The 25,855-nt window shown below is 33.8% G+C and overlaps 1 protein-coding gene and 1 long non-coding RNA gene across 5 annotated transcripts; one reads left to right on the top strand and one right to left on the bottom strand.

Annotated features, from left to right (window-relative positions):
- Positions 1 to 9,979: 9,979 nt before the first annotated feature.
- Positions 9,980 to 14,049, top strand: LOC125666744 (uncharacterized). Of its 4 annotated transcripts, none has more exons than XR_008802581.1 (5): positions 9,980 to 10,185; positions 11,925 to 12,266; positions 12,398 to 12,531; positions 12,730 to 12,861; positions 13,580 to 14,049. It is a non-coding gene; the product is annotated as an uncharacterized LOC125666744 (long non-coding RNA). The 4 variants fall into 4 exon arrangements; XR_008802582.1 differs by having other exon boundaries at positions 9,982 to 10,185; positions 11,925 to 12,203; XR_008802583.1 differs by having other exon boundaries at positions 9,988 to 10,185; positions 11,925 to 12,056.
- LOC125662931 (uncharacterized) lies at positions 11,397 to 14,017 on the bottom strand. The gene is made up of 3 exons (XM_056163511.1): positions 12,695 to 14,017; positions 12,455 to 12,582; positions 11,397 to 12,270 (listed from the first exon to the last, which is right to left on the bottom strand). The coding sequence occupies exons 1-3, from the start codon at positions 14,015 to 14,017 to the stop codon at positions 11,691 to 11,693; spliced, it is 2,031 nt and encodes a 676-aa protein (XP_056019486.1). The 3' UTR covers positions 11,397 to 11,690.
- Positions 14,050 to 25,855: the final 11,806 nt, after the last annotated feature.

Raw genomic sequence — 25,855 nt, 5'->3', positions numbered from 1 at the left:
CTTCAGTTGGCGCATTAATGAAAGGTGAAGATAGCGAACAGTGATCAATCTCATAAGTCCTATAAGCAATACAAAATAGATAGTTGGGCAAACACGGACCCCTGGACACACCAGAGGTGGGATCAGGTGCCTAGGAGGAATAAACATCCCCTGTCGACCGGTCACACCCGCCGTGAACCCTATATCCTGATCAGGTAAACGGAGCTTCCGCAGATGTATAGATACATCAAATCAAAAAGAATTGATAGATTCCCTTCAATGTTGTAATGACCTTTAGGAGCATCCGATTGGAGCTATGAAGCACAATATCCCTCTGGCTCTCGCGGTCTATGACGTATAGGAAGATCGAACGAGTTTTCTTGTAATGACGCAGGCATCAATGTATTATATCCTCATAGAACAATTCATCTCACGAAATAGCGATCTCCTGCCAAAAATATGTTGTCCAATACGTATGAAAATTCATTTGAATTATAAAATGGTGAGATTAAAACATCGATTTGTGTTAGTTGTATTATTTGTGTTAATTTGTATTCTGATGAATAATAATTCAATATGTAATATTTTATTTTTAAAAACTCAGTTTTAGTATCATTTTATGCCTTTTTCTATGTCTTTATTATTCTTTGTTATAGTTTGTTTCTATTGTTTTACATGTAAAGCGCTTTAAAGTTATTGTCTGAATTAGATAAAGCGCTATATAATTATTAAATGTATGATAATGATATATTAATTATTATCTATTATATTGTTATTATGATAACAAAGTAATATGTATCTGTATCAATATACTTCCTATAGCTAAAATAATGAGACTAATGTTTTACACAATGAAATGGAACTCTATGAGCTGCCGGTTATTTTTGAAAATTTTGATTCAGAATTCGAAATGATATCACATAATGTAAATGCGATATCGATTTAACTGGCTGTGTGGTCCTTACTAAAGAGCGTTATTTACGTCACACGCGGAATGGACGAAGAGCCACTCGGTAAACACAATAATTTCCTTACCTAGAGGTAATATTTCTGACTTTCTTAAACATCCATATCATAACATTGATTGGCTGTCTATCAGTAAAGTTTCTCTAAAATTTCAAATATATTTTTGCCTGATTGCTAGTGATATAAATACAAACGGGATCTTCTTCTGTGTTTAGGATGACCCTTTCATGATACCTTTCATTTTGATCTATAAATAAGTTTCTATACATTGGTAATGAATGATACTGAACTAAGGGGAACATAAAATATGATATCTGTACAATATCATTTTCTGTTAGCGTGTGGAAAGCTAAGGAATAACAGGTTCATTATCACTTTAGTGCAATATATTTACATTTACTGCTTAACCACATTTTCTGAGGGTTTAGAACTGATAAATAGAATAATAAAATGCTAGAGTTATTAAAACACTTGACGCAAACAAAAAACGGATGCACGGGAATATATATATATATATATATATATATATATATATATATATATAATTTAAAAAAAAAATTGAACGCCGAAAGTGACTCTAGTTATTTTCGGCGTTCTAATTTTTCTTTATTATACTATTACTTGTGTGGACATTTACTTATATTTTGGAATATATACATATATATATATATATATATATATATATATATATATATATATATATATATGTTTGGTATATAAAATATTTGTACCTAAATAAGGGGGCTTGTACATTTTCTTTGATGTTCAAAAGTTGAAATATATTACCCCTCCCTGTATAATTGTATGTAAATCCCCCCCCTCCCCTGTTTCTGGACACAATTAAGAAATTAAGAAATCATGGAATGAATTATATCCTAATATTTCACTTTTGTCCTTTTAGACTATATTTTAAAAAAAAGAAGAGTCTTGCTATGCCTGATTTCCCCTCTCAAACTGTTTCTCAGTGGTTGATACTGAAGACATTGCATGAATGAAAACAAATGTTTTAGAACTTCCGTTGATTATATCTATGTCATCATGACGTCACAAATTACAGCACTTGAATTTTGTTAAAATGGCCTCAAAACTGCAATTCTTATATGCTGTTTTAGACATTTGAATCAAATTCATGTTTAATTTGATCACTATTTTTGTCAATCTAAAAATATTCATCAAAATGTTCTGATTTATGCTTACACCTATTACATGTATCAACATATTTCCAATAAATAAATCATTTTATCATTGACATCAAGGTCAGAACTTTAAATTGCTATGGTGTTTTGCTTGATGTTTATTATTATTACTAATTTTATTATTATCTTGATTTATTTCCTGTTTCAATGGCAGCTAAGGTACAGTTTTACCAATATGTGACCGCAATCTCATTATGGGATATAAATCTAATACAACTTTCTTTCAATGTAATTTTGTTAATACATGTATGCATGCTATGGAAAAGGAAAAATGTCATGGCATTTTGTCAAATTCATTTTTGCTAATTCACTTCAATGGCAACATTTCTCATTGACAATTTTTCTTAAAGTTTCCTGATATAGTCTGTGACACTGAATGTTATTTGTATTCTACTCTGTAGGAATCAATAGTCATTGATAATCTATTTTACTCCAGAAAGTCACACAGCAGATTCGTAATACTTCAATAATACGTTTTCGACTCGTTGTCATGACAACTAAAGTGCATAGCAACTGATGTATAGTTAAATCTTCTCTCTGACTCCAAGTTCTCTCTCTCTCTCTCTCTCTCTCTCTCTCTCTCTCTCTCTCTCTCTCTCTCTGTGAAGTTAGGAGAAAATAAGATACTGGTAGACTTACATCTAAATAAAACAGATTAAAACATTTCTATTTTGAACATATTTGTTTTTGTTAATTTAGGGATCTGTAGCCCTGATCACGACCTTTGTGCTGTATATACCGTGCATCAAAGTTTAAATATCAATAAACCATGTTTTCTCAGCAGCTGAAAATGTCAATATCATTGTATTATCTGCAAAAATAGCATTTCTTCTAAAATTGAATAACTTGTTACTATCAGTAGTAAACTTAGTGGGGTTCACTTGCTATAAAAAAAAATGTGATTAACCCTGGAACAGGTTATAAGATTAGGAATGAGTGTGTATTCTCTAACCGTTTAATTATATGAGGGAAGAAAAATACGTAAAGGTGTTGTTTTAATGGGATGAGTGGTGTTGACTTAATTCAAGTGTCTGATATTAACGACGCGGCTCAATCGCTGAATTACATGTTTCTGTGAAGAAAAATAGTTTATCTTGACAATTGGATAGGTTAAAATTCCCAGGAAACACCGTGAAAATGCTGTACACTCATTTCATTTATGGTTGTAGACTTGTAGCGATCATCAATCATATCCTATAAAAAAAAAATTGTGCTAGGATTTTTAAGATTGATAAAGATGACAAATGACGAGTTTTAACCTCCATTGCTGAAGATAGTAACAGAGACAAGTGAATACTGTTCTGAGCAGCGATTTTTTTGTTGTAACCCAGATTACCAGTTTTTACAAAACTTTGAAGATCATTGTCATGTTTGATAAAAGGAAGCAGATATACTAGTGGTTAAAAATTTTCAGTAAAATCCACTCTTTTTAAATCATTATACCTGCTTTGGGTTGGATATTCATGTTTGCTGTGAAACCTCCAAGAAGACACAAACATTACCCTGGGCAGTCATTTTAAAATGTGCACGCGACCAGCCAAGTTCGTGAAGGAAAATAATCTGATTAGTGGTAGATGGTACTAAAACTCGAAACATTTCTGTTGCTATTTATGATTACAAGTGTTGGGAATTTAAAAAAAAAATAATTATAAAGGAATAAAATAGGAAAGAGGAAGCCAAAAGAAATATTCTCATTTTTAGAGCAGTGGAAAAGAAATAGAAAAAATCCGCCATGAATCGCTCAAAAATACACTTACAGCAGTTAAGTTTCATAAAAATCCCAAAAATGAGTTAATTTGAGGGTAACAGAATAGTAATCTTAATCGTCACATCCCAGACTTGTGTACAACTCCCACTAGCGTACAGGTCATAAGTATAATTTAGTAGCGTATAAGTTTTTATGTTTTAAAACTTGAAATATCAGTGCTTTTATCGAGAAATACGCTAACACATCCTAGGTGTGATACTTACATGTACACATCAATGGTAAATGTAAATATGATACGATAAAGAGTATATTACAACGCCTGCAGAAAGACTTTTCAAGATTTGCAAGTTTTTTGAGACGAGAAAACATCGCGAAGATAAAGATCAACGCGTCTGAAAGTATAATAATTGCTATATTGAAAAGGCTAGAGTAATGATAAGACATATGACAGCTGCAATGTGAGGATATACATATATGTACTAAATCAGAACAGATTGGACACTGTGATTGTACGGAATGATGCGTTTGCATAAGCCAAGTATTTCCTTTTCTCACTTACTGTAAAAATTGCACATTCATTAAATCTTTTCTTTTTTATCGCAAATTTTAAAGAGATTACCTAACAAATTGTCAATAACGGTTGTACGAGTATCTGTACAGATTTGTCATTCTATCTACAATTTCATTCTCGTTTGCCCATGTTTTCTTAAATCACCAGAGGTAATTGAGTTTGTTAGACCTATACCATGTGTGCCACCTGCTTGTTGACCAAACGCACGAATGTTTGACCTCGACAATGCCTTACTGCAGTTTTATTCGTGACTAGGACACTGTAATTAATTGTACGTAGGAAGATAAGGATGTTATTAAGTTTTTTTCCGAGTTTGATCACAGAAGCGAAGTTAATGGACAAGGTTTAATACTAATCATGTTCAGCATCTGCAGATTTCAGCAGAATAGATACTAGTAGTCTAGTCCAAAATCAATATGGAACCAATGGGCAGATAATTTCGTATCAGGGACCTGTATAACATATTACATGCATGCTGAAGATTTTATGCCAATCGAAACATCGCTTAGCCTTTACTGTCAAGACGAGAAAAATTCCCGGATGCAATATACACATATGGTATTATAATGTAATAACATGTTGTAACTACTCTGGGTCACATGACAAGAAAAATGGCGTCGTCCACAGAATGCACGTTTTGTGATCGACTGCAAAGAAAACATATACCGAGTTATTGGTACCAAAACTTGAAAATATTTTAGAGAAAATGTTAATGGACACTAGTTTATGTCGTTATATCAATTTGACTGTCGCAGTCTGCATTCCCTGTCTCTTTCTCTTGTAACAAAATCTGAAATTTCCTAAAGTTAATTGCCATTTTTGTGTACATAGGATAGTATGTGTTAATTTGAAGCAATTTTTCCTCTAAAATATGCAATTTGTGTAAAAGATGATTTTATGTGGACGACTGTACAATTTATTGCTAACCCGTGATGAGCCTCATCATTTTTATCAATACTGAATACCTATATGTTAATTCCTCAACAGTTCTTGATTTTGATTGGCTGATAGATAGCGTCCTCTCTGCGTAATTTCATCCAGGAAGAAGTCCGAAAGATTAAAGAAATGTTGGCAAAAGTTTTGTTTTCCCACCGTACTGTCCTGGGTGATGACCCCATCTTTGCATATGAATTTATTGATATTTTTATTGGTTTTGTTTTGATTTATAAGCGATACCGAGAATGGATGTATATTGGTTTTTCTTACTTGACTTATACATGTATGTTATATAAACCTGTAGAACATGAGTATTTGATGGGCGTTATGTTGAACTGCCATCAATTCTTTTTGTACTGCTATAGGTTAAAGTTGTTCCACTGTATTAAGTGATAACGAGTTTGTACATTTGTATGATTTGTAGTACTCTTTTAAATTTTATTTTTCGATTTTACATATTTAGGTATATCCTTAGTAGTCATCTGATCTTTTATGGTTGTTCTTATCATACATTTTTGGATTGTAGATCAAAGAGTATATTTGATCAATAAAATACCTTTTCAACATCAAAAGGTTTTATTCCACTAAAATTACATAGACTTAAATAACATAAAAACAGATCACATTAAGATATCCAATATTAAAAAGACGAACGGAAACGACAGCAAATAGATTTTTTTCCTGTCACATTTGTCCAGCTACGCTACATTTTCATCATGAACATCGCTGTTTCTGGATCCTGTTGGGAAAAGCCGAGCGATTTTATACATATCACGATAGCTAAGGAATTATTAGCTCGTTCTTTAAAGCTTTAACTAAGCTTCTCTGTAAGTTTAAATTACCATTGCAAATTACATTACAATTGTTGAAACACTTATATTGCTATACAATGTAAAGAAACATGGCAGAATATGAAATTTAGTCAAAATATCGAGATTTAAGTTTTGTCACGGAGGTTCAAAATTTTCTTGATAGACAGTATTTAATATTGGTAATGGGGGGCGATTCTCAGTATGATTAATCAGTCATATCATACAACAGGCAGATAGGACGAGATCTAATTAATATACCCTTCCGCTAATTGATATAGCCCTCAAATAAGTGTTGCAACCCAACCTACAAAAATTTCAAACATCCACAAAGACCTTTGAAATCTAGACATCTAAAATTCAGAAAAAGCAGATAAAATATAATTTCAAATCATAATTGGGAGATGTATTATTGATATATATATCGCAGATCTACAATTACGATGTGGATTAGAATGAGAACAGCATCCTAACATCTCGCCAGTACAATGTATCGTTTACATTCCGACATCAACAAGCTTTAAGATAACTACATGTAATTCTAAATCTTCATGGACACCAATATTCATCTTTTACACTGTACTCCTTTAAATACATATGGTATATCGTCACAATCTTTCAAGCGGATATACACCATTATATTAGAGCATAAAATAATACCAGAAATATGTATTTTTATTCCTCCATTCCTCCGTTATCTGGTTAGGTCACCTGACAATCTGTATAGATCGAGCGTGGGAGTAAGACTGGGTTTTTTGGGGGGGAAAATACACTGAAATTGATTTTTTTTCAAACATTTGGATTTCTAGATTTCCAACACCACAACTTTATCACACACATCCTTTTAGTTTTCATTGATGACAATTTGATCTGTGAGTTATAACCTTTTTTTAAAGATTCGTCTTGTTGATACACAACTGATCTCCACTAATCTGCTGTCTGTCATCTAAGCACCTGTCCTATGTGAGCCTAATTCCTTCTCCTTATTTCCAGCGTAATTTCATAGATAGTTTCTTGTCTTTGCACTTAAGACCTAATTAACTAATAAGATATTCATAGTTTTTCCTCTATGTTTGCTACTGTTCTCTCCTGTGTTTATCGTCGTTGCTTTTGCTTTAGTCTTTGCTGGAATCGTTTGTTTAGAAAGAAAGAAGCCTATCATTACATGTATAAAATGAAAGAAAAAAATCGAGTATACCTGCTTCTATTAATCTTTGAATGTCATATTCGCAGGAACGTATACATTGTAGCTCGTCCTGCCTTTTAGTAAGAATTTTATCTATAAGATTGACGAAAGAACAGCATTAGCGTTGTAAATGTTTATAGAACTGGCCGCGTTGTAAATGTTTATAGAATTGGCGAAGGAAAGTAAACGTTGAACTAAGGAGTTCTACACATCTGACATTTTATGTCGATAAAGTTTGATCGTATGTACTCCTATTGTCTATCAAGATGAAAATGATGACGTGTATTCTACGCTCCTTTTCTCAATGATGATTGTTTTCATCTATTACTCTAAAATTTGTTTGTAATCTATGATTGTATGCTGGTTGTTAAAGAGAGATTTCCGAGTAGTAGTATATGTACTAGATAAAGGTATTGAACTCGGGTATTTAGTTCTCTCTCAGTGATACACCTTCTGTTTAAAAGTTCATAAAATCAAGAAGATATTCAGGAAATGATCATGCCTAAAGGTTTGAAAGTTCAGCTATTAAAAGTGAATTGAATAGTAAAGTAAAGAGAGATGCTTCATCAGGATGACACGGTGCGAATCTTGCAGTTTTTATTTCCAGAGTGATCTGCCCTTTGATTAGAGGCCCCTTTTGAAGTTCGCGTGTTAAGGAAGTTCCCTCCGCTAGTCATATAATCAATTACTTTATGAAACCATTTATTCACTTGATTTAGACTTAAAAGGTTGTTAATCTTGGATAGAAATACGATGGATGTGTTGGTTTTTTTTAATTCATCTTTATGAATAGATAATTCTGGTTTTCAAAGAGAGTATTTCTGAACAGAGGATGAAAAAGGGTCATTGAAATTTTGTGAAATTTTTAATGAAGCAAAAGGTTAATGAATATAGGTCAGCGGAATGTTTTGGTGGGGTTGAGGAACCTGAACAAGAGACCCATGGGCCACAAAGCACAAATGAGCCAACTTGCTAGAACACTAATACTGACTATACAATAAGCCTTGCTATTGGAATGCTTTATACTCTATTTGTCCCAGAGTGTTTGCATGTTACTTTCACAAACTATAATGATCGTACCGCTGTTGGAAAGCTTCTAAAAGATGGTCCACGGCTGTCTATATATCTCTGCTGTACGCTAACTATAGCCTATAACATCATGATCCAGTTAAAGAAATTGTTCATCTATGATGTAATATCAAAGTTTGATTCTTAAAACCCCTGCTGTGGATCTGCTTTGGTTCTCCGGGGTCATAGAATAGGGGGCGGCCTTAAAGCTACACAACATACAAATATCAATACCCTATACCAAAAAGATTAACTTCCCCATAGAAAATGATAAAACCTGTGCAATTTTACAAATGTTTCTGACCTACAGACATCAATATGGAGTACCCGTCGTCCTCTAAAGACCATGAAACTTCTTGCATACTTTGGGAATGAAAATCTAGGTATTCTCCTGGTTTGCTATAACATCGGTGTAAGCTATCGGCTGAGTGCTCTTTAAGTCCAAGGCGCTCTTGTTGAGTTTCATTGCATTGCAGTTGACAATGTTTCTTCCAAAACCTTCAAATCTAGCATTACGATGTGGATTAGAATGAGAACAACATTCTAACATCTCGTCTGCACAATTAGATTTGTGGCGATGACGTCACTATACTGTAGGCATCAACTAGTTCTCAAATGAAACTAATTCTTGATGGACACCAATATTCATCTTTTACATTCTACCCCTTTAAGCATGTATGCTCTTCACAATCTTCCAAGCGTAAGTGTGCAACAGGATATAAATAACATCAGAAATGTATTTATCATTCATCCATTCATATTTCATCCTTTATCTGCTTATCTGCTTACGTGTAGGTCAGTTGATTATAACGTTAGGTTGGCAATCTGTTGATCGAGCTTTCGAGTCCCACATACGTATCATTTTTTCTTAATGAATTACATGTACTTTAAAATGGTGATGTTTTGCTGCATAATTTTAGATATCCATCACCATAACTTCATTACACATATCCTTTTTGTTTTTGTTTTTATTGATATAAAGGATTTGACCCACAAACCACCAACTATGGCCTAGTCTTAAAAATGATTGATTTTGATATGAAATATTACCAAGGATTTGTGCTATTTGTAATCGTTTTTCTTTTCTTTATATATTTAATAGTATTTAAATACCATGTCTTCAAAATTAGGGCATTTTTTGTCACTAGCTGTCTTCAATGTAACGTCAAAGTTGTGTAAGTGCTGATCTCTTTCATTATATCAGTATATATATGTAATATATACAGCACCTCACATATACAAAATTTACAAACAGCACATTATGTATAAAAGAATTGAATATTCTCTCTGATAACATTTTCTATTAATATTCCCACAGAGTTTGATATATATGTACACTTATTCAACACCGTGTATAGGTAGATCGATATTACCGAGAGTGTATTGAAGTATGTCACAGTATTAGTATTTTGACTGTCATTTGCATAATACTTCATGGAACTTTTTATTATTTCATCCTAGCGTGAACTAATATTTAACATCTCATTCAACAATTATGCATTTTAAATAAATGATGTAAATGCTAACGTTTCGCTTTAAAATTGCCCGAAAAGTAGGGCAACGAATTAAAAGGATACCGTGTTATGACGCTTCCTGTTAGCTCGAATTTTTTCGCATTTCTATAACAGATGCATGTGAACGCAGCTGATACGGCATCTGATCGCGTAGCATTCATTACATTGCAAATGAATAGTAGATTAGCAGTGAAGAGGTAATCGAGACTTTGGTGGAACAACCAGTATGCAGAAGCAACTAATGATCATGATGTAAGTGAATTTATTCAATAACAATTAGGCCTAGTGAAATACGAAAGTTTGCGCGATTTTCACTATCAGATCAATCATGTCCTATATATTTCGGATTTTTTTTTTAAAGTTTGGCATGTGTCATATATTGTAATCGTTACTCCTACATAGCATCCCCTACTTATTTGTAACAAGTTACTGCATGATTGGGGGGGGGGGGGGGTATAAAATATGAATCCTCTTTGAAATCACATTTGCAGTCGCTCTGATAAAGATTGGTAATCAATACATCGTTTGAAATACACACTTATTTTTATATTGTTTCCCACAATCCAGAAGATATGTCCACTGTGGTTTAATGTACATATGATATATGTACACTGTATATGTTGCATAGCATTGCTGCCATGGATGAACTATAAATGTGCCAAGTACACAGGAACCTTTATTGATAAAGCTAGGACTGTTGTCTTGTGTATTATGATAAGTCTATCAAAAAGATTCCATATTCCAGATACTATGTTACATTTGGGGCAAGTTCAACTGTCGGTCCTGGTGATGGTCATGCAGACTGTACTTAAGTAATGTAAACTAGTGTTGGGAATAGACATGCACATTGGGCATGAAAAACTTGGGTATCCGACGATGATAAATGGGCAGTAGTTATAATTTCACCCGCCAATCATCATGAATATTTTATCCTTTCCTGTTACATGTACTTCACCTAATAATGATATCATATTTCAGCATCTATTGTAGATGTAGATGACTAAAGGCATTGGTCAAGTGATCTTGTTACAAACTTGCACAACTTGATATCTATATTTTAGGACATGTTAAAAAATAATCCATTATTTCATAGTTTGCAAACTAAGAAATAATGGATTATTTTTTAACATCCCCTAAAATATAGATATCAAGTTGTGCAATTCTCCATGGAGAATTAAATTCAATATATATATAATATATACTGTTATCAAGCATTGCAAAAATGTTTTCAATAATTATGACAATAGTCATCTCGTCTTTCATATGAAATCAGTTAATATTATTTGGCAAATACATCAAAGTAAAGGTTCCCAATCTTTCACTTAAATCAGACTGCATTCTTTGAAATATAAAATGTACCCCAATGTGAGCAACTGAAATTGCCAAATATCACATCTGATAAATGTAAAATGTATTGCAATGCTTGCTTAACAATTATGATAAACTGACAAAGTAGATCTGGATAAGAGTATGAAAATTGTTTTAATTACTCATGTTAATATAAAAATAATTGATTGTATCATCTTATGATCACAAAGTGAGATGAAGGAATCTTCCAAATAAATATAAGTTGAATATATAGGAAATAATGATGTTTGAAATAAAAACAACTTATAAGATGATACAAAATCTCTCTCTCTCTCTCTCTCTCTCTCTGCAATCAATATCTCTTCTCTCTCTCTCTCTCTCTCTCTCTCTCTCTCTCTCTCTCTCTCTCTCTCTCAGCAATCAATATCTTCTTCTCTGGTACAACTGTTTTACTCTTCTATTTCACTGCCTTCACTGGAACTCTCAGACTCATCAACCAAAGTGGCATCTTCCAGAAACTCCCCCCAATCACGCACACCTATTCGCCCCGCTGGTTGGTGCCGTGCATACCCCACATACCATAGAATGGCTGCAATGTGTGCACACATGCCAACAACACGAGCACCAGCCTTACACTTACAATACCATGCAATTATTGCACCCTCTGCATACTTTATCCACAGAAGGTAGGACCTGGATGACACATGACGACTCTGCATTCTGATTCGTACTAGACCTGGCTCCTCCTTGTGGACATGAATGGCACAATCTCCTTCAATATGTTCCTGGGCATAGCTTGGGGATAATTTCAGCTGGTACGTGCCACATGTCAGAGACCTCAGTTGCTCTTCATCCAGGTTTGGAAAGTCAGTGATATCATCCATTTCCTCCCAACAAGCTGATCGTCTTTCCAATTTGTTTTCTTCAACATGCTGCCGAAGGGTGTTGATTTGCTTTGATAAGTAAATCATTTTTGTACCAAGGATCTGGTCATCTTCAGCATTACCATTAGAAATACTTTTCAAGTACCTATAATGATAAATCAAGCATAACCTGAATATAAACATTCTGGGTTTTTTAAGTATCAATATACTTAGTGTATCTAATTACTTAGGTCATGGTATTATGATTTCATTTTAATTTCATCTCTTTACAGGATTTCATTGTGAGATGCATGTTTATTTGCAAGTTATTGGAATTGATTATAATATACCTGTTACTGATGGCACAAACAATCCTAACAAAATCTCCAATGTACGGAACCTGGCTCGTTGGCAGGATTTTCCCAAGGTAACGCCATTGCTTTATCCTACCATTCGCTGACTCAACCACCCATCTTATCTGTGATTTTAAAATATGTTTACATAAATATATTATGAAGATATATTTTTCTGTAACTAAGTTCTTTGCATTGCAAAATAAACCTAAAATTCACATGAAAAATAAGACTTACCTTTGTCACTAATCGACTAATATTTGCACTTTCAGTTGACATCTGCCTGTCTCCATGAGCCATAAAGGATGGCATCTGTGCCTTGATACCTAGTTCCTCCAAGTAATCCAAGGAGTCTCTGAAACCACGGTCCACCACAAATACATCATCCTCGCAAACCCATCCCTGTATGTCATCGATATTTCTTTTCAAAATGTGGTTGAGTATGGAGGCATCATTGTTTTTTGCAATATAAGGGCCTAATACAGAAACAAAGTAGCCTGTCGATGACACAATGACCATAGGTTTCACAAGTGGCCTGCCTTTGTGGAGACTGTAGGATTGACGTTGAAATCTAAAATTACCACTTTTGTTGATGTAGATGTACGTTCCATCCAATATAAGTATGGCTTGCTGAGTTGTGTCATCACCAAAAAGTGTCTGGGCAAGGGGTCGCGTATGCTTATTGATTATCTCCTCTCGTGTTATGTGACCAAATCCAAGGTTTTCTGTGACAAAACCTCCAGTCATCAATATATTGCGGACAGCTCGCACACTTCTTTGTATACTGGATTTGGAAATATTAAACAATGTGGACAAAATCTTGTTTGACTCCCCTCCTCTCAATTTTAGCAAAAAGATTGCAAGGCTGGTTCTGGTAGTTCTAGCAGGAGTTATTTTGATTTTCCCCTCGATAAACAGCATCATGTCATTGAAAGAAGCTTTTGATATCCCCAGGAGATCTACATATTCAGTGTCTGTAAGATTTTCACTGTCAAAATCTAGCCTTGCTTTCTCACTTCGTATAATCTCAGTTCTTAAGAACTTGATCAGCTCAGTTATTGAAGTTTTATTGAACTTTGTTGTTCTCGCTGTTGGGTTCAAACTTTCAATGTCTCTCTGCAGGTGTTTTGGGCAGCAACGAGCTCCAGCAGGAATTATGACTTCTTTGGTGATAAAGATTCGATGACGAAATCCCACTGGAACCACAACTAGCTTTGGTCCTGGCCTTTTGCAGATGCAACATGCAGCATGTCCTCTTGATGTGCAAGGAAAAGGAAGAGTTACTGATGGTGGACTGAACTGAGGTGTTAAAGTTGTAGATGATGTTGATGGTGCGGATTCACCTTGACAATCTGTCGTGCTCGCCATGCTATGACCTTTGCGTTTTATGTGACGTGCACACATGCACCTACATCTGTTGCATAAGAAGTCATCGTCACCTGGTGTTCTCCCAGATAGTTTGGAGATAACGACTCTGTATTTTCTTGCAATGCTGTATCTGTCTTTCTGTCGTACCACGCGTGGACAATTACAACAGTTGTAAGATTTCTTACCAGGCATCTGAAATGTCAAATAAAATCTGTTTCATTTTACATATTTTTTCTCTATGTTACTTTACAGGAGGGGGGGGGGGGGGGGTTGTTTCCACCCCCCCTTTTTCTTATAGCAAGTATGACCTATAAAAGTAAAAAAGTTAAAAACCCTCAAAATCCTAGAGCTTTGGAAGGCTTTGCCCACTGAACTCCCACCAGGGCTTTGCTTTAAACTAACTAAAGGCCTTAATGATTAATGTTAATTGAATTAATTGTTCAAACTACCCTTTTCCATCAATTAGATTTAAAAATATATCCACCTACTCAGGAAAGAGATGTTTCATATATTTAATTTGTTCTTGAAAATTATTGATTAATATTCTGTCCATATTTCCTTTCAGGTACTCAAATGCATGCATTAATTATTTGCATTTTTGTAATTTTCTTTGAAATTATAATTATAGTTACCAAAGAAAAAAAAAACAAGAAGACAAAACTGCAGATTTTTTGTTTTACATGTTACAACACACTATATAATTATACAGTATCATATTGCACAATTATTTTGTTAAATACATTTTTTTGAGCAGGGGGATCTGTCCGTGTGATTCATACAGATTTATCGCCCTTTATGGTGATTACATAGTCTTTCAATAAAGATTATTTTACATAGTTGTCATGTAATATATTTTTTTAATGTACAAGATATTATTATAAACCTTTTTATACACCAAAAGTTGATTTTAGTCAATGTGTTATACATGCGGATATATAAAATTTGATTTTACATTTTACTAACTCGTAACGATAAATTCATGTGAAGTATATTAACAAATTGCGTCATAGATTAGGATCCGCGGCAGAAGTTATAAAGAAATTAAAAAAAAATTGAGCATGACATATTTTGGAAGTTTGTAACTCAGAGTAGTGTAGTATTAAAGTGACAGTAATGTACAACAACATTCTCGGAATGTATTACATTCGACATGCTGCATAATGTCGCTGATTTTGGTTAGGGAGATCGTATATATGTATAGGCCTATATTTTAAGATAGTAAATTCAATAGGAACGCAGTGCATTTAATGATGTAATCATTCTAAATTAGAAAAGTTATATTTATTCTTAGCGATATGATAGGCTCTGTATATTACTTCTACTAACAAATGTAAGGCTAATACATAGATGTGGGAAAAATATTTATCAACTTAACCCAGAATATTAAATGAACTATAAACATCTCCTTCACATGACAGTGTAAATGTAAGACATTTTGAATAGTCTCATTATTAAAGTATAATCTATCAATGAACTTACCTTGAAAGTGGATTGCGGATTGCACCGTGTTAATCAGTTGCTGTGAAATGCATCGCTGTTTCTATAGACGCGACGACGCCGATGACCAGACGACAGTTTTAGCGCTTACCGCTAATTCTTAATTAATTTAATTTCGATATAGCGGGTTCCTGACGGCATTTTTTTTTCACTCAAAACTATTTTCAAATGTTTGAATTTTCATATTCTAATTTAATATTTTGCCGTCGATAACCCGATATTAAATAAATTTGACCTCAAGGTTGACTAAATCGGCGATTTTCCCGGAAATATATAGTCTTTTGTTGATTTTAGCACTTAGTGTACTATTACCAGCATCCGGTCATGTTTAAGCCCCCCATCGTTGAACGGTATCTGTCCTATACAGAAGAAATAAACACTCAGATTTATTACAAATCAGTGTTTATTTTTTCCACATTCGCTAGGCCATAAACAGCCAATGCCGGGTCGAATCCTTTGTTCTGTGAAAAGGATTACTATAACCAGCATTGCCATACATCTCTTTTTAAATGTGTTAATAATTAAGTCTATATATTACCAATATACGTGTACATGTACTTTTTTGTTTCTTCTTCTTGCCTTAATGTACAACTGGTCTCCACTAACCTGTAATCTGTCATCGAAGCACCTGTCCTAAGTAACCCTTCCGTCTCTTTAACCATATTTCCATCGTAATTTCAGCGATATTTTCTTGTCTGCATTTTTACACACAAGCTTAAGACCTAATTACCTAATAAGATATTCATAGTTTTTTTTTCTCTGCAGTCTGCGGTCTGTTATTTTATTTGTTTGTTTGTCGCACAAGCATTTATACAGCTTATTGTAGTAAAACATTGCATAACGGAGAGTGAGAAAAACAATGCATAAGTAATCCTACTAATAAGTACATGTATAGTTACAATACAAAAGATATGTTGTTTTTCTTTCCATATAGCAATATGCTTCTGGGTTTCAAAAAAAATTCCCGTTTGAACTAAGTAAAACACCCAAATAAAATTCACTGACAGTATCAATCTATTGACAATTAAGCCCATTTTCCTGTTTTACATAATTCCCTCCGTTTCTAGTTACCAACGAGTTTTTTATGCTGTTTTTTTTTATCTATTTATTATTATTATTATATTTTTTTTGACAGTGAAATCTAATTTCCACTCGTTACAATAATCATATACACTGTAAGGTATCCAACGTTTTCTATAAATATTGTGGTGATTCAGCATTTTTAACCATATCATCTGCGTACATGAACAGAAATATAATTAGTTAAAAATCAACACTCGGACAGTTTCCTTTGTAAAATTAATTTTAATATCATACATATGCATACATCGAGAACAAAAGTGGTGATAAAACCTCTCCTTGCTCCTTGTAAAAGTATCATTTCGTTTTGGGGAAAAAATCGCTGAGCACTCCATGGTATTTTACATGAAAGGCGAAGATAACGAACAGTGATCAATATCATAACTCCTATAAGCAATACAAAATAAAGAGGTGGGCAAACACGGACTCCTGGATATACCAGAGGTGGGATCGAGTGTCTAGAAGGAGTAAGCATTCCCTGTCGACCGGTCACACTCGCCGTGAGACCTATATCTTGATCAGGTAAACGGAGTTATCCATAGTCAAAATCAGTATGCTAAGAACGGCCTAACAATCGGCATGAAACACGCCAGACAGCATTTGACCCAATGATAGGTTGTATTGGCAAACTAGATCGTTATAACGACCACATGATTTGTGAAATGCTGATTTTAAACTAGACTGTTGGAACCCCTACACCATCAACTTGTTTGTCAGTAGCCTGCTCCGATTTAAAAACTGACCATACGCAGAACAAGCTCTTACGTATCGAATCAGTTGAGAGATGTAAACACTATATGCAGGTGATAATGGAATATTGGTACATAAATATTAAAAGTTGACGATGGAGAAGTTGAAATCATTCGTTTGTCATAAATTTGAGTTGTTAGTTTGTCGTTAATATCTACTTTCAATAAAATATCTAAGTATGAAGCAGAAGTGGACGACTATGTGGTGTCTTTTGTTTCGAGTTCTCTGGAATATATGGAATTGACATATGAATGAAAAATATTATTGTTAATAGATAATACATCATCGATATATCTAAATGCCGAATTAAAGGCCACAGCAAGAGATTTTTTCTTCTCACGTAGAAGATTTTGAATAAATTCTGCTTCCTAGGAATATAAAAACAGGTCAGCTAAAAAAGGAGCACAATTCGTGCCCATGGGGATTCAAACAGACTGAGCACATGACTTCAAAGATATTTCCTTGTAACGCCTTATTTAGCAATTTTCTTCCATATTTTAGTCCAATCGATTGGGGAAAAAAGCTTTTTAAAACAACAAGCAACTACACAATCGATTCTTACAAGTCAAAGACCGTTCAATGATAGTTTGCAGAGCAAAAATTGAAGCCCATCTCTAAAACCAAACTGCACATCTTTTGAAATGCCATGCTATTTCCCCAGTCGAGCAATATATCATCAAGAACGCTAGGAAATAGATTCCCGAAACCACTGATCAGAGAAATACTAATATATCTGTTTGTTTCGTTTGCCTCGTTCTTCTTAGATAAAAGGAATTATACAATGATGTGACTAGGCGTGAGGAAATATACTAAACTCAAAAATTTCGTAAAACAAATCTTGCTATGATGGCAAGAAAATGTCCTCACATTTTATGAATAAATCATTCAAAATCACATCTTCACTACAGGTTTTATTAGGTTTCAATTACTTTTATCGTGTGTGTAGTAACACTAAGAGAGTCCCAGGTCACTCGGATCACCTCGGTCGATTCCATCTAACCTCGGATGTATGATGTTTACCGCCATAGTGCGTACTCAGTGACGTGGAACAACACGTTTAACGTCACTGATCTAATTGGAACTGCTCGAATGTCTCGCGCACTCGACATATATCGAGTGCGCGAGTCATTCGAGGAATTCCGATTGGTCACTGATCAATTGGAGCTACTGACAGCTCTCGCGAAATACAGTCCATTTTAACATACTTTTTTAAAGACACTCTAAATGTTTGTAACTATTTTTCTTTGAGATTTATGGGTTTCTTTTTCAAAATAGAGGGCAGTTTTCTAAGGAAAACTCGATAAATTCATTTTTTTTAAAAAACAGATTTTGATCACTACTTTCTGAATGCGGAAGTTTTTCCGACAGAGTAAATCGACGACCGCATTACAAATGTTAGGCGTATATATACATATTACTTACCGTCATACATCCGAGGCTAGATGTAGAGTACCGGAATATGCCGAAGTTTGCCGAATGAGTCCCAGGTTATAACCGAAAACTGATTGTTTCTATGTCAAGCGTCCCACACCAGCAGGGAACGTCACGCGTGTTTGTTTTGTTTTAAGCATATTTCATTGATGAAATCAAAAGGATCGGAAACAAGTTCTAACAACTTAAAAGTCCATCTCCTAAAATATTACAATATGTAATGCAAGGTAATAATTAACAGGTAAAATGTACAATGATTAAATGAATCTACAAGTTTCTTCTATAAATTTATGAACAACTGAAAAAATATTGATATTAGTTTGCAGTGGCAAATTGACAACACCGCATTATAACAATTTTATATCAATATTAACCAAGTCAAGCATGAAAACGCGATCAAAAAGATTTCTAGCTCTGGAGTAATTTTTACAAGCAAAAAAGAGATGATACACACCTTCATTATTATGTCCACATGTACAAAGCGGTGAATTGGTAATATTTCGTTTATAAAGATCATAATACAGTTGTGTTTTAGCTTTGTATGAATAATGTTGATATATCGTTTTCCAAAAGATTAATATGATGGTGGTCTTGTAATGTCTGTTATTATATTTTTTGCGGGATGAATTGATTGAGATGGCTTCTCTGGTTTATACATGTAATAAATTCCATTGTTGTACAGAGTCGGGTACAAATGATTTTTTGTTGTACAGAGTCGGGTACAAATGATTTTTTGAATAACTCTAATCTGCATTTTGGAATATAAAATTGATCTTTGTTTCTAGTATTATAAAGGAATATATTTTCATGTTTATGTGGAATAATTTCACTTAAAATAATCAGGGGCACTACCATTGCAAATTTTAAACATGGTAGTCATTTTTGCGATATAACGTCTACTTTGTTAAGTTTGCCAGCCTGTTTCTGAATAAAGTGATTCTCTATATGCAAAAATAGGAAGACCAGTAACAATTCTAGCTGAACATAATTGTACTTTTTCAAGCTTATCAGTATCGTGAACAGAACAGCCATCCCAAACAAATGAAGCATATTCAACAGTAGGTCTAATAAATGCTATGTACAATTTTGACAGATGTTTTCTACCAATTTTGAATTAAGCTTTTTAAAAGCCCTAATTTTTTATAAGATTTATCAACTATGGAATCAATGTATAAAGACCAACTGAGGTTATGTGACAATAATAAGCCTAAATGACGATGGACTGGAACACACTCCAATCTATTATATTGCCAATCTATCCCCTTGAAAAAATAGTTTCGGTAAAATAGACTTATCTTTTTCCGAAAAATAAACAGCTTTAATCTTGGATGGATTAAATTAAAGTAGCCACTTATTTGACCATTTTTCTAGTATATGTAAATCATAATTAAGCTTATATTCAATTTCTAGCATATTATATGCGTGTGTTTCGGATATGAACGAAGGTCCCACGTCGAGGTAAGTGTTGCCATGATAAAGAACCCTGACTATCACGGCACTGAGTGTCACACTCAGGTCAAAAGTTGTGGACCTTTACCCAAAACTGATGACGTTTCTACATGAGTAGAAGGGCATACCTAATTGAAGACCTACGGGTAGTTGAAGACCTACTGGTAGTTGAAGACCTACGGAAGACTTATAGAAGACCTACAAAAAATTGGGCTATATACATTAAAAACTAATATGATTTTCTGACTAAGCATGTCTCAAATATATTATAAACACAAACAATTTTAATAAAAATAAGAAAAGTCTATTTATAAAGCTCGGTATGGGGACAATTTCTTCTTCTCTTTGACGACCTAGCACAAGAACGATAATTCATGTAAATATATATCTACAAATCAGTTCTTCAGTTGTTCATCATTTCTTTTAGTTTTTTGATATACAATTTTAAAACATTTTTCTGATCAACAAAAAAAATATAAAAGAAATGATTATCAATTGAACAGCTGATTTGTAGTGATGACAATTATGTGAGTTATCGTTCTTGCGCTATTTCATCAAGGAGAGAAAAAATAGTTCCCATTACCGAGCTTTGAAAATACACTTTAAAGCCTATTTTTATCAAACCTTTTTGTTTATATTAGTTATTTGAGACATGCTTAATGAGAAAATCATATTAGTTTTTGATGTACATTATGTTTATAGCTTACCGTAGGTCTTCAATTATACCTGTAGGTCTTTAATTAGGCAGAATGCATATTGTAGTTCATTCTGCTCTTTTCTTAAAAAATTACACACCAGATTGACGAATGAACAGCATGTTGTAAATGTTTATAGAGTTAGCGAAGGCAAGTAGAACTTGTCTAACACTTGACGTTGATAAAAGATTGATCGTATGAACTCTTTATGAAGATCAAGGAGATGACGTGCATTCACCAGTTCCTTTATTCAATCGTCAATGTTTCATCTATCATATTAAAGCTGACATGAATTAATAAATACGTACACCTTTCTCATCTTATCCGCCATATTTCTCTCAGGTAGCCTAATTTACTCTACCCATATATACTCCAAATGTGATTGTCACACCTGAGTGATTTTTCTAGGTGGACTCGACCAGTGCACATCTCCGATAGTAATATATAGGGAATGCGAAACAAATAAAATAACATTTTAAAACATGCTTTGCTCAAAATTACAAAATATTTATTGTATAGCAATGCAACATTCCAAAAGTTTAGATAATTTAGAAAAGATGCAAAAAAAAAAAAAGAAGCTTTTCTTGCATACTTGCAACTGCATGCAAGTATTTGCAGTTTCTTATGAAATAAATGCGGAGAAATCATTTGCCAATTACATACTGATAGAATGGAATAAGCAAAGAGCATAAAATATATTATTTATATCAATTCTTGCAAAATACAGGTCCATGCCATATGCATAATATGTAATGCACGTGGCATATTCGCCAAAAAAACTCGTATCAAATACGGACGTCTATTCAACAGGTATCGGAGATGTGCACTTACCGAAAATATTAGATTCTCTTTATTCTGATAAATCCACGAAACAAAATGATAAACTCCATTTGATTTGTTTACAACAAGTTGTCATTCCATTATACAGACTGCGACACACTTCACCCGTGCCAAACGGGGTGTATTCAATCGGGGGAGATGTCAGAGTCGAAAATTTTTCCTGTATTCAATGCTTGTCTGGTCGAGGTTTTGCAGTTTATTGAAATCGGGAATCTAATCATATACACTGAGCATCTGGTTGGATATATTGCGTGCTCAATTCAAAATTTATCGATGATCATATACAAACTTGGATATACAAATAAGGGAATAATGATCGAAAATATACAGTACATCTGTTTAAAAATTCGGGTATTACATTTGCAATCCATAATAAACAGTTGATTACACATAGACACATATAAAAAAGGAAATGTATAAACGAAAATATAGTTTTATTGTTTCTTTGGGAACCACATAATTATTTACGGTCGCCGTATGTCCATACTCATTGATTGGACGAGAGAGAGAGAGAGAGAGAGAGAGAGAGAGAGAGAGAGAGAGACTGTCCTACTTCGATGTACAATATATCATTTCACAGAAGGAAAGAAAATTGATCACTGATATAATGGTAAGCTTACAAGCATTAAAAATTTTCAGCTATTTAAAAATTTGTTATTGACAATATATTAAAAACTTACAGGAGTTGATGCTTATAATTGAATTCATTACAAATAAAAAAAAAATATCAGTTTTAACTGTGCATGTAGAAAATACTGACTTTGTATGTTAGAATAACGAAAAAAAGTAAATTGTCAAAAAAGTGGGGAGAGCAGACCAGCTCAGCCTCCCTGCCCACCCCAACCCCCTGTATACGTGCCTGAAACAACACCAATTCGTGTTGAAAGAAAGGTGCATATCTGCATTTCATTAAATTCCAAAGGAGCTCGGATTTATGTGTTCCCCATTTGATTATTTTGTATGCAAGATTCGTTCCCGAATTTAGAATCATGCTTTCAGTCAGAGCAGAAATAAAATCATTTTGAAGTACATCTAGTTTGAATGCAAATGTGGGGTTCCTTCTTTTAATTTCATCAGACTCATTTGAACCCCCTCCCCCAAACTATGCAGCTTTGTTTTTATTGATATCTAAATCGGCATATGAATTCGGATATACATTATAATGTTTTTTCGTGATCATACAGATATCGATACTAAAAAATGTTGATACTCTTGCCTTTTGCATATCCTACTAATGCATTGCAGTAGATTGACACTGTATCATATAAAAAAAAAAAACCTCAACACGAATTTTACTAATTTATGAATACTAACATCTTATCGGATACATTTGAATTTGAAATTTCGACGTACAACGGTATGTCTATTTTCAGAATATATCCATTGCGCCAGATCTCCGAAATGAAAATAATCATTATGGCATGATACAGAAACGTTAAAACACACATATGCTATAGTCCTGCAATGCATGCATGCGATTTTTCTGAATACATGTATTTATGTATTCGTGAATGAAGTTCCTACGCTTAAAACTATCTTGGCCTTTATGAATTTTGTTTTGTGTTTTTGGTTTACCATTCCTTACACTGTGTAAATGAAGTAAAACTTGGTAAAGGGTGCAATTCTACACCATACAATTAGTATGCATGCATGTGTTGAAAAGCAAAATGTACATGTAATAACCAGACATGTATCGTCATTTTTCATGGCGTGGGGGGTACAACAGGAAGAAAAGAAAATGGAAAATTGGAATCTTTAAAATTTCTTGCCATTCAAAATAATAATTAAAAAGATGAACGAAAACATCAATAAAATAAAACATAAAACCCAAACAAACCAAAATGTTTTATCCGATGTTCAAAGTCCTAATGTGGGGGCGAAGGGTTACAAGAGTCTTTTATTTTGACTGCCTCAATAATTTCCCCCTACACTTTATTTTCTTCCATTGTTGGGGGTGGGATGGGGTGGTTAGAGTCCTCTACTATGAGTGCCTCATAATATCTTCATTTTCTTAATTGGTGGTGGTGTGTGTTTTCTACTATTATATCAGAACTTTCAAGCTGGGGTCAATTTTGGGGGGAGGGGGTTGTCACCCAATATATTTTTTTATTTGCATTACAAAATAACGGCCTCTCACTTCTGCATCTGTCGGCGCGGGTTCGAAACCCGCTCGCGCCGGTAAGTGAGAAAGTTTCCCAATTTACTTTCGGAAGGTCGGTGGTCTCTTCCCGGGTACATTGTATCTGGTTTCTCTCTTCCACCAACAAAAACTGGGCGCCACCAGATAACTGAAAAATTGTTGAGTGTGGCAGAAAACATAAGAAAAAACCAAACAAACAAAATAACAAAAAAGTGGATATTGTTATCAAAGGTGGGGGACAGACACTGTTGGCCCCTCCCCTTGATTCCAAGTACTTTGACCTTTGTATTTGGGAGAGGGCCTACATATATAGGCTATGCCTGTTGCCCAATCCTGTTGAGTTTCTCAATAAAATATGTTCAAATAAAAAAAAAATTATATGTGCTTGATAACTACGCATATGATAAACTCAATTATTACAGTTTACATTACTACAATTTGCATCCGACGCAGAATGTAATAAAGCAAAATGGCATAGATATATAAGATCTATTAAGCGCCGAATTAGCATAAAATGAAGTAATTGAAAATAACATTATTTAAAGATATGTTTAATTTTTAATTATTGCGTGCTTTAAATGAATCAAATAAATCTGTAATATCAATTAATGAGAGCAATATTGAGTTACTGTTCTGTTATACATGTATTGAATTAACGATATCATTTGTCTTAATAAGAGCGCGATTATTACAAGATCATCGTTTGAATCTCTCTCTCTCTCTCTCTCTCTCTCTCTCTCTCTCTCTCTCTCTCTCCATACACTCGTGCAGTGTTGTATATGCAAATTATCTATGCACAAACAATTTATGTACCCAAAAGATTTCCTGATTTATAAATCTGCAATACTCTGACAAGCAAATCATACGGTATAAGGATTCATTCACAATACAGGGTAAATATTCTACTCTGATACTTCCCCTGATTGAAGATAGCTGATCGGCACGGGCTAAGTGTGTCGCAGTCTGTACAATGGACAATGTTGTTTACTGTTGGAATACAAATGGAGTGTACCGTTTTGTTTCATGGATTATGCTAATAAAGGGAGTTTTACTACTACTTTGAGTATTTTCGACAAGTGTACACGTACATCTTCGGTCCTTTACAGATATTACGAGTAGACCCAGGTAAATAATCATCCGCATTCGATGCTTTTTCATGGCGAGCATACATGACCATGTCTTCTTTTTCCGTATAGTAGCATTTATGTATTTGCATTTTGCTTGAAGTAAGTGTGAATGGTATAGAATTTATACCCTTTGCTTATTCCATTTCATCTGAAATATTTTTCCGCGTTTTTGTATAGTTTTGACGTATTTATTGCAAATGTACCACATTCACGTAAAGAAAAGGCATTCTATATTTATTTATCCAAAGCTTTTAGAATGATTTACTACTGTACGATATGTTTATTGTAATTTTGAGCACTGCATGGTGTTTCAAAACGTGATTTCATTTCTTCTTGGTGTCCTATAAATTAGTATCGGAGATGTACGTGTTACCTGTCGAAGCTACCCGCACAGGTAAATCAAAGACACTGATGTGAAGTGAAGCGTAGCACAACTCGTACCCTTATATACCATGCGAACCCTGATAAATATAACAATAGAATATCCAACTAATATGGCGGATTAGCAAAGAAATATGGCGGACATATAGAATTATACTATATTTATTAATTCATGTCAGCTTTAAGACGTGTTTACAATATATGCACCCAAAGTCAATAAAAGCGTGCAATTGAGGGTTTCAAAATCATAGTTTATCGACCATTCAAAATATATATGGTAACATGCGTTTATTAATGGTAAATATCTGTTGAACACTCACCTCAAATTGTTTCAAGTTAAGTATGACAGATTTTTTTTTACAGTCGGTCAAAGTATGGTATATTTTTCGAGATTTTTCTCACATGTAACCTTCGTTACTGAGTCCTTGACATGATAATATGTAAGATAAACATTAATTTTCCATGTATTATTCCATAACTTGAATTGGAATTGACTGAGCATATATTTTTCTAATTTGCGAAAGACAATAAATACAGGTTTTCAAAGAAAATATTTAATCAACACAACAAGAAATTATCTGCTGTAAAAGTCAGCAATAAGATTTTAAGAGCGCAAAATAAACGACTAGATATCACTTTC

This window comes from Ostrea edulis, chromosome 4, assembly GCF_947568905.1.
Source record: "Ostrea edulis chromosome 4, xbOstEdul1.1, whole genome shotgun sequence".
Lineage (NCBI taxonomy): Eukaryota > Metazoa > Mollusca > Bivalvia > Ostreida > Ostreidae > Ostrea > Ostrea edulis.
Note: the sequence above shows the minus strand (reverse complement) of the source record. Positions and strands in the feature narration are given on the sequence as shown.

Excerpts from the sequence above, each read along its gene's own strand:
- LOC125662931 (XM_056163511.1), bottom strand. The coding sequence starts at position 14,017 with ATGCCTGGTAAGAAATCTTACAACTGTTGTAATTGTCCACGCGTGGTA. Across the intron at positions 12,583-12,694 it reads TTAGTCGATTAGTGACAAAG|ATAAGATGGGTGGTTGAGTC; the intron begins GTAAGTCTTATT and ends TTAAAATCACAG. Across the intron at positions 12,271-12,454 it reads GTTTGTGCCATCAGTAACAG|GTACTTGAAAAGTATTTCTA; the intron begins GTATATTATAAT and ends TTATCATTATAG.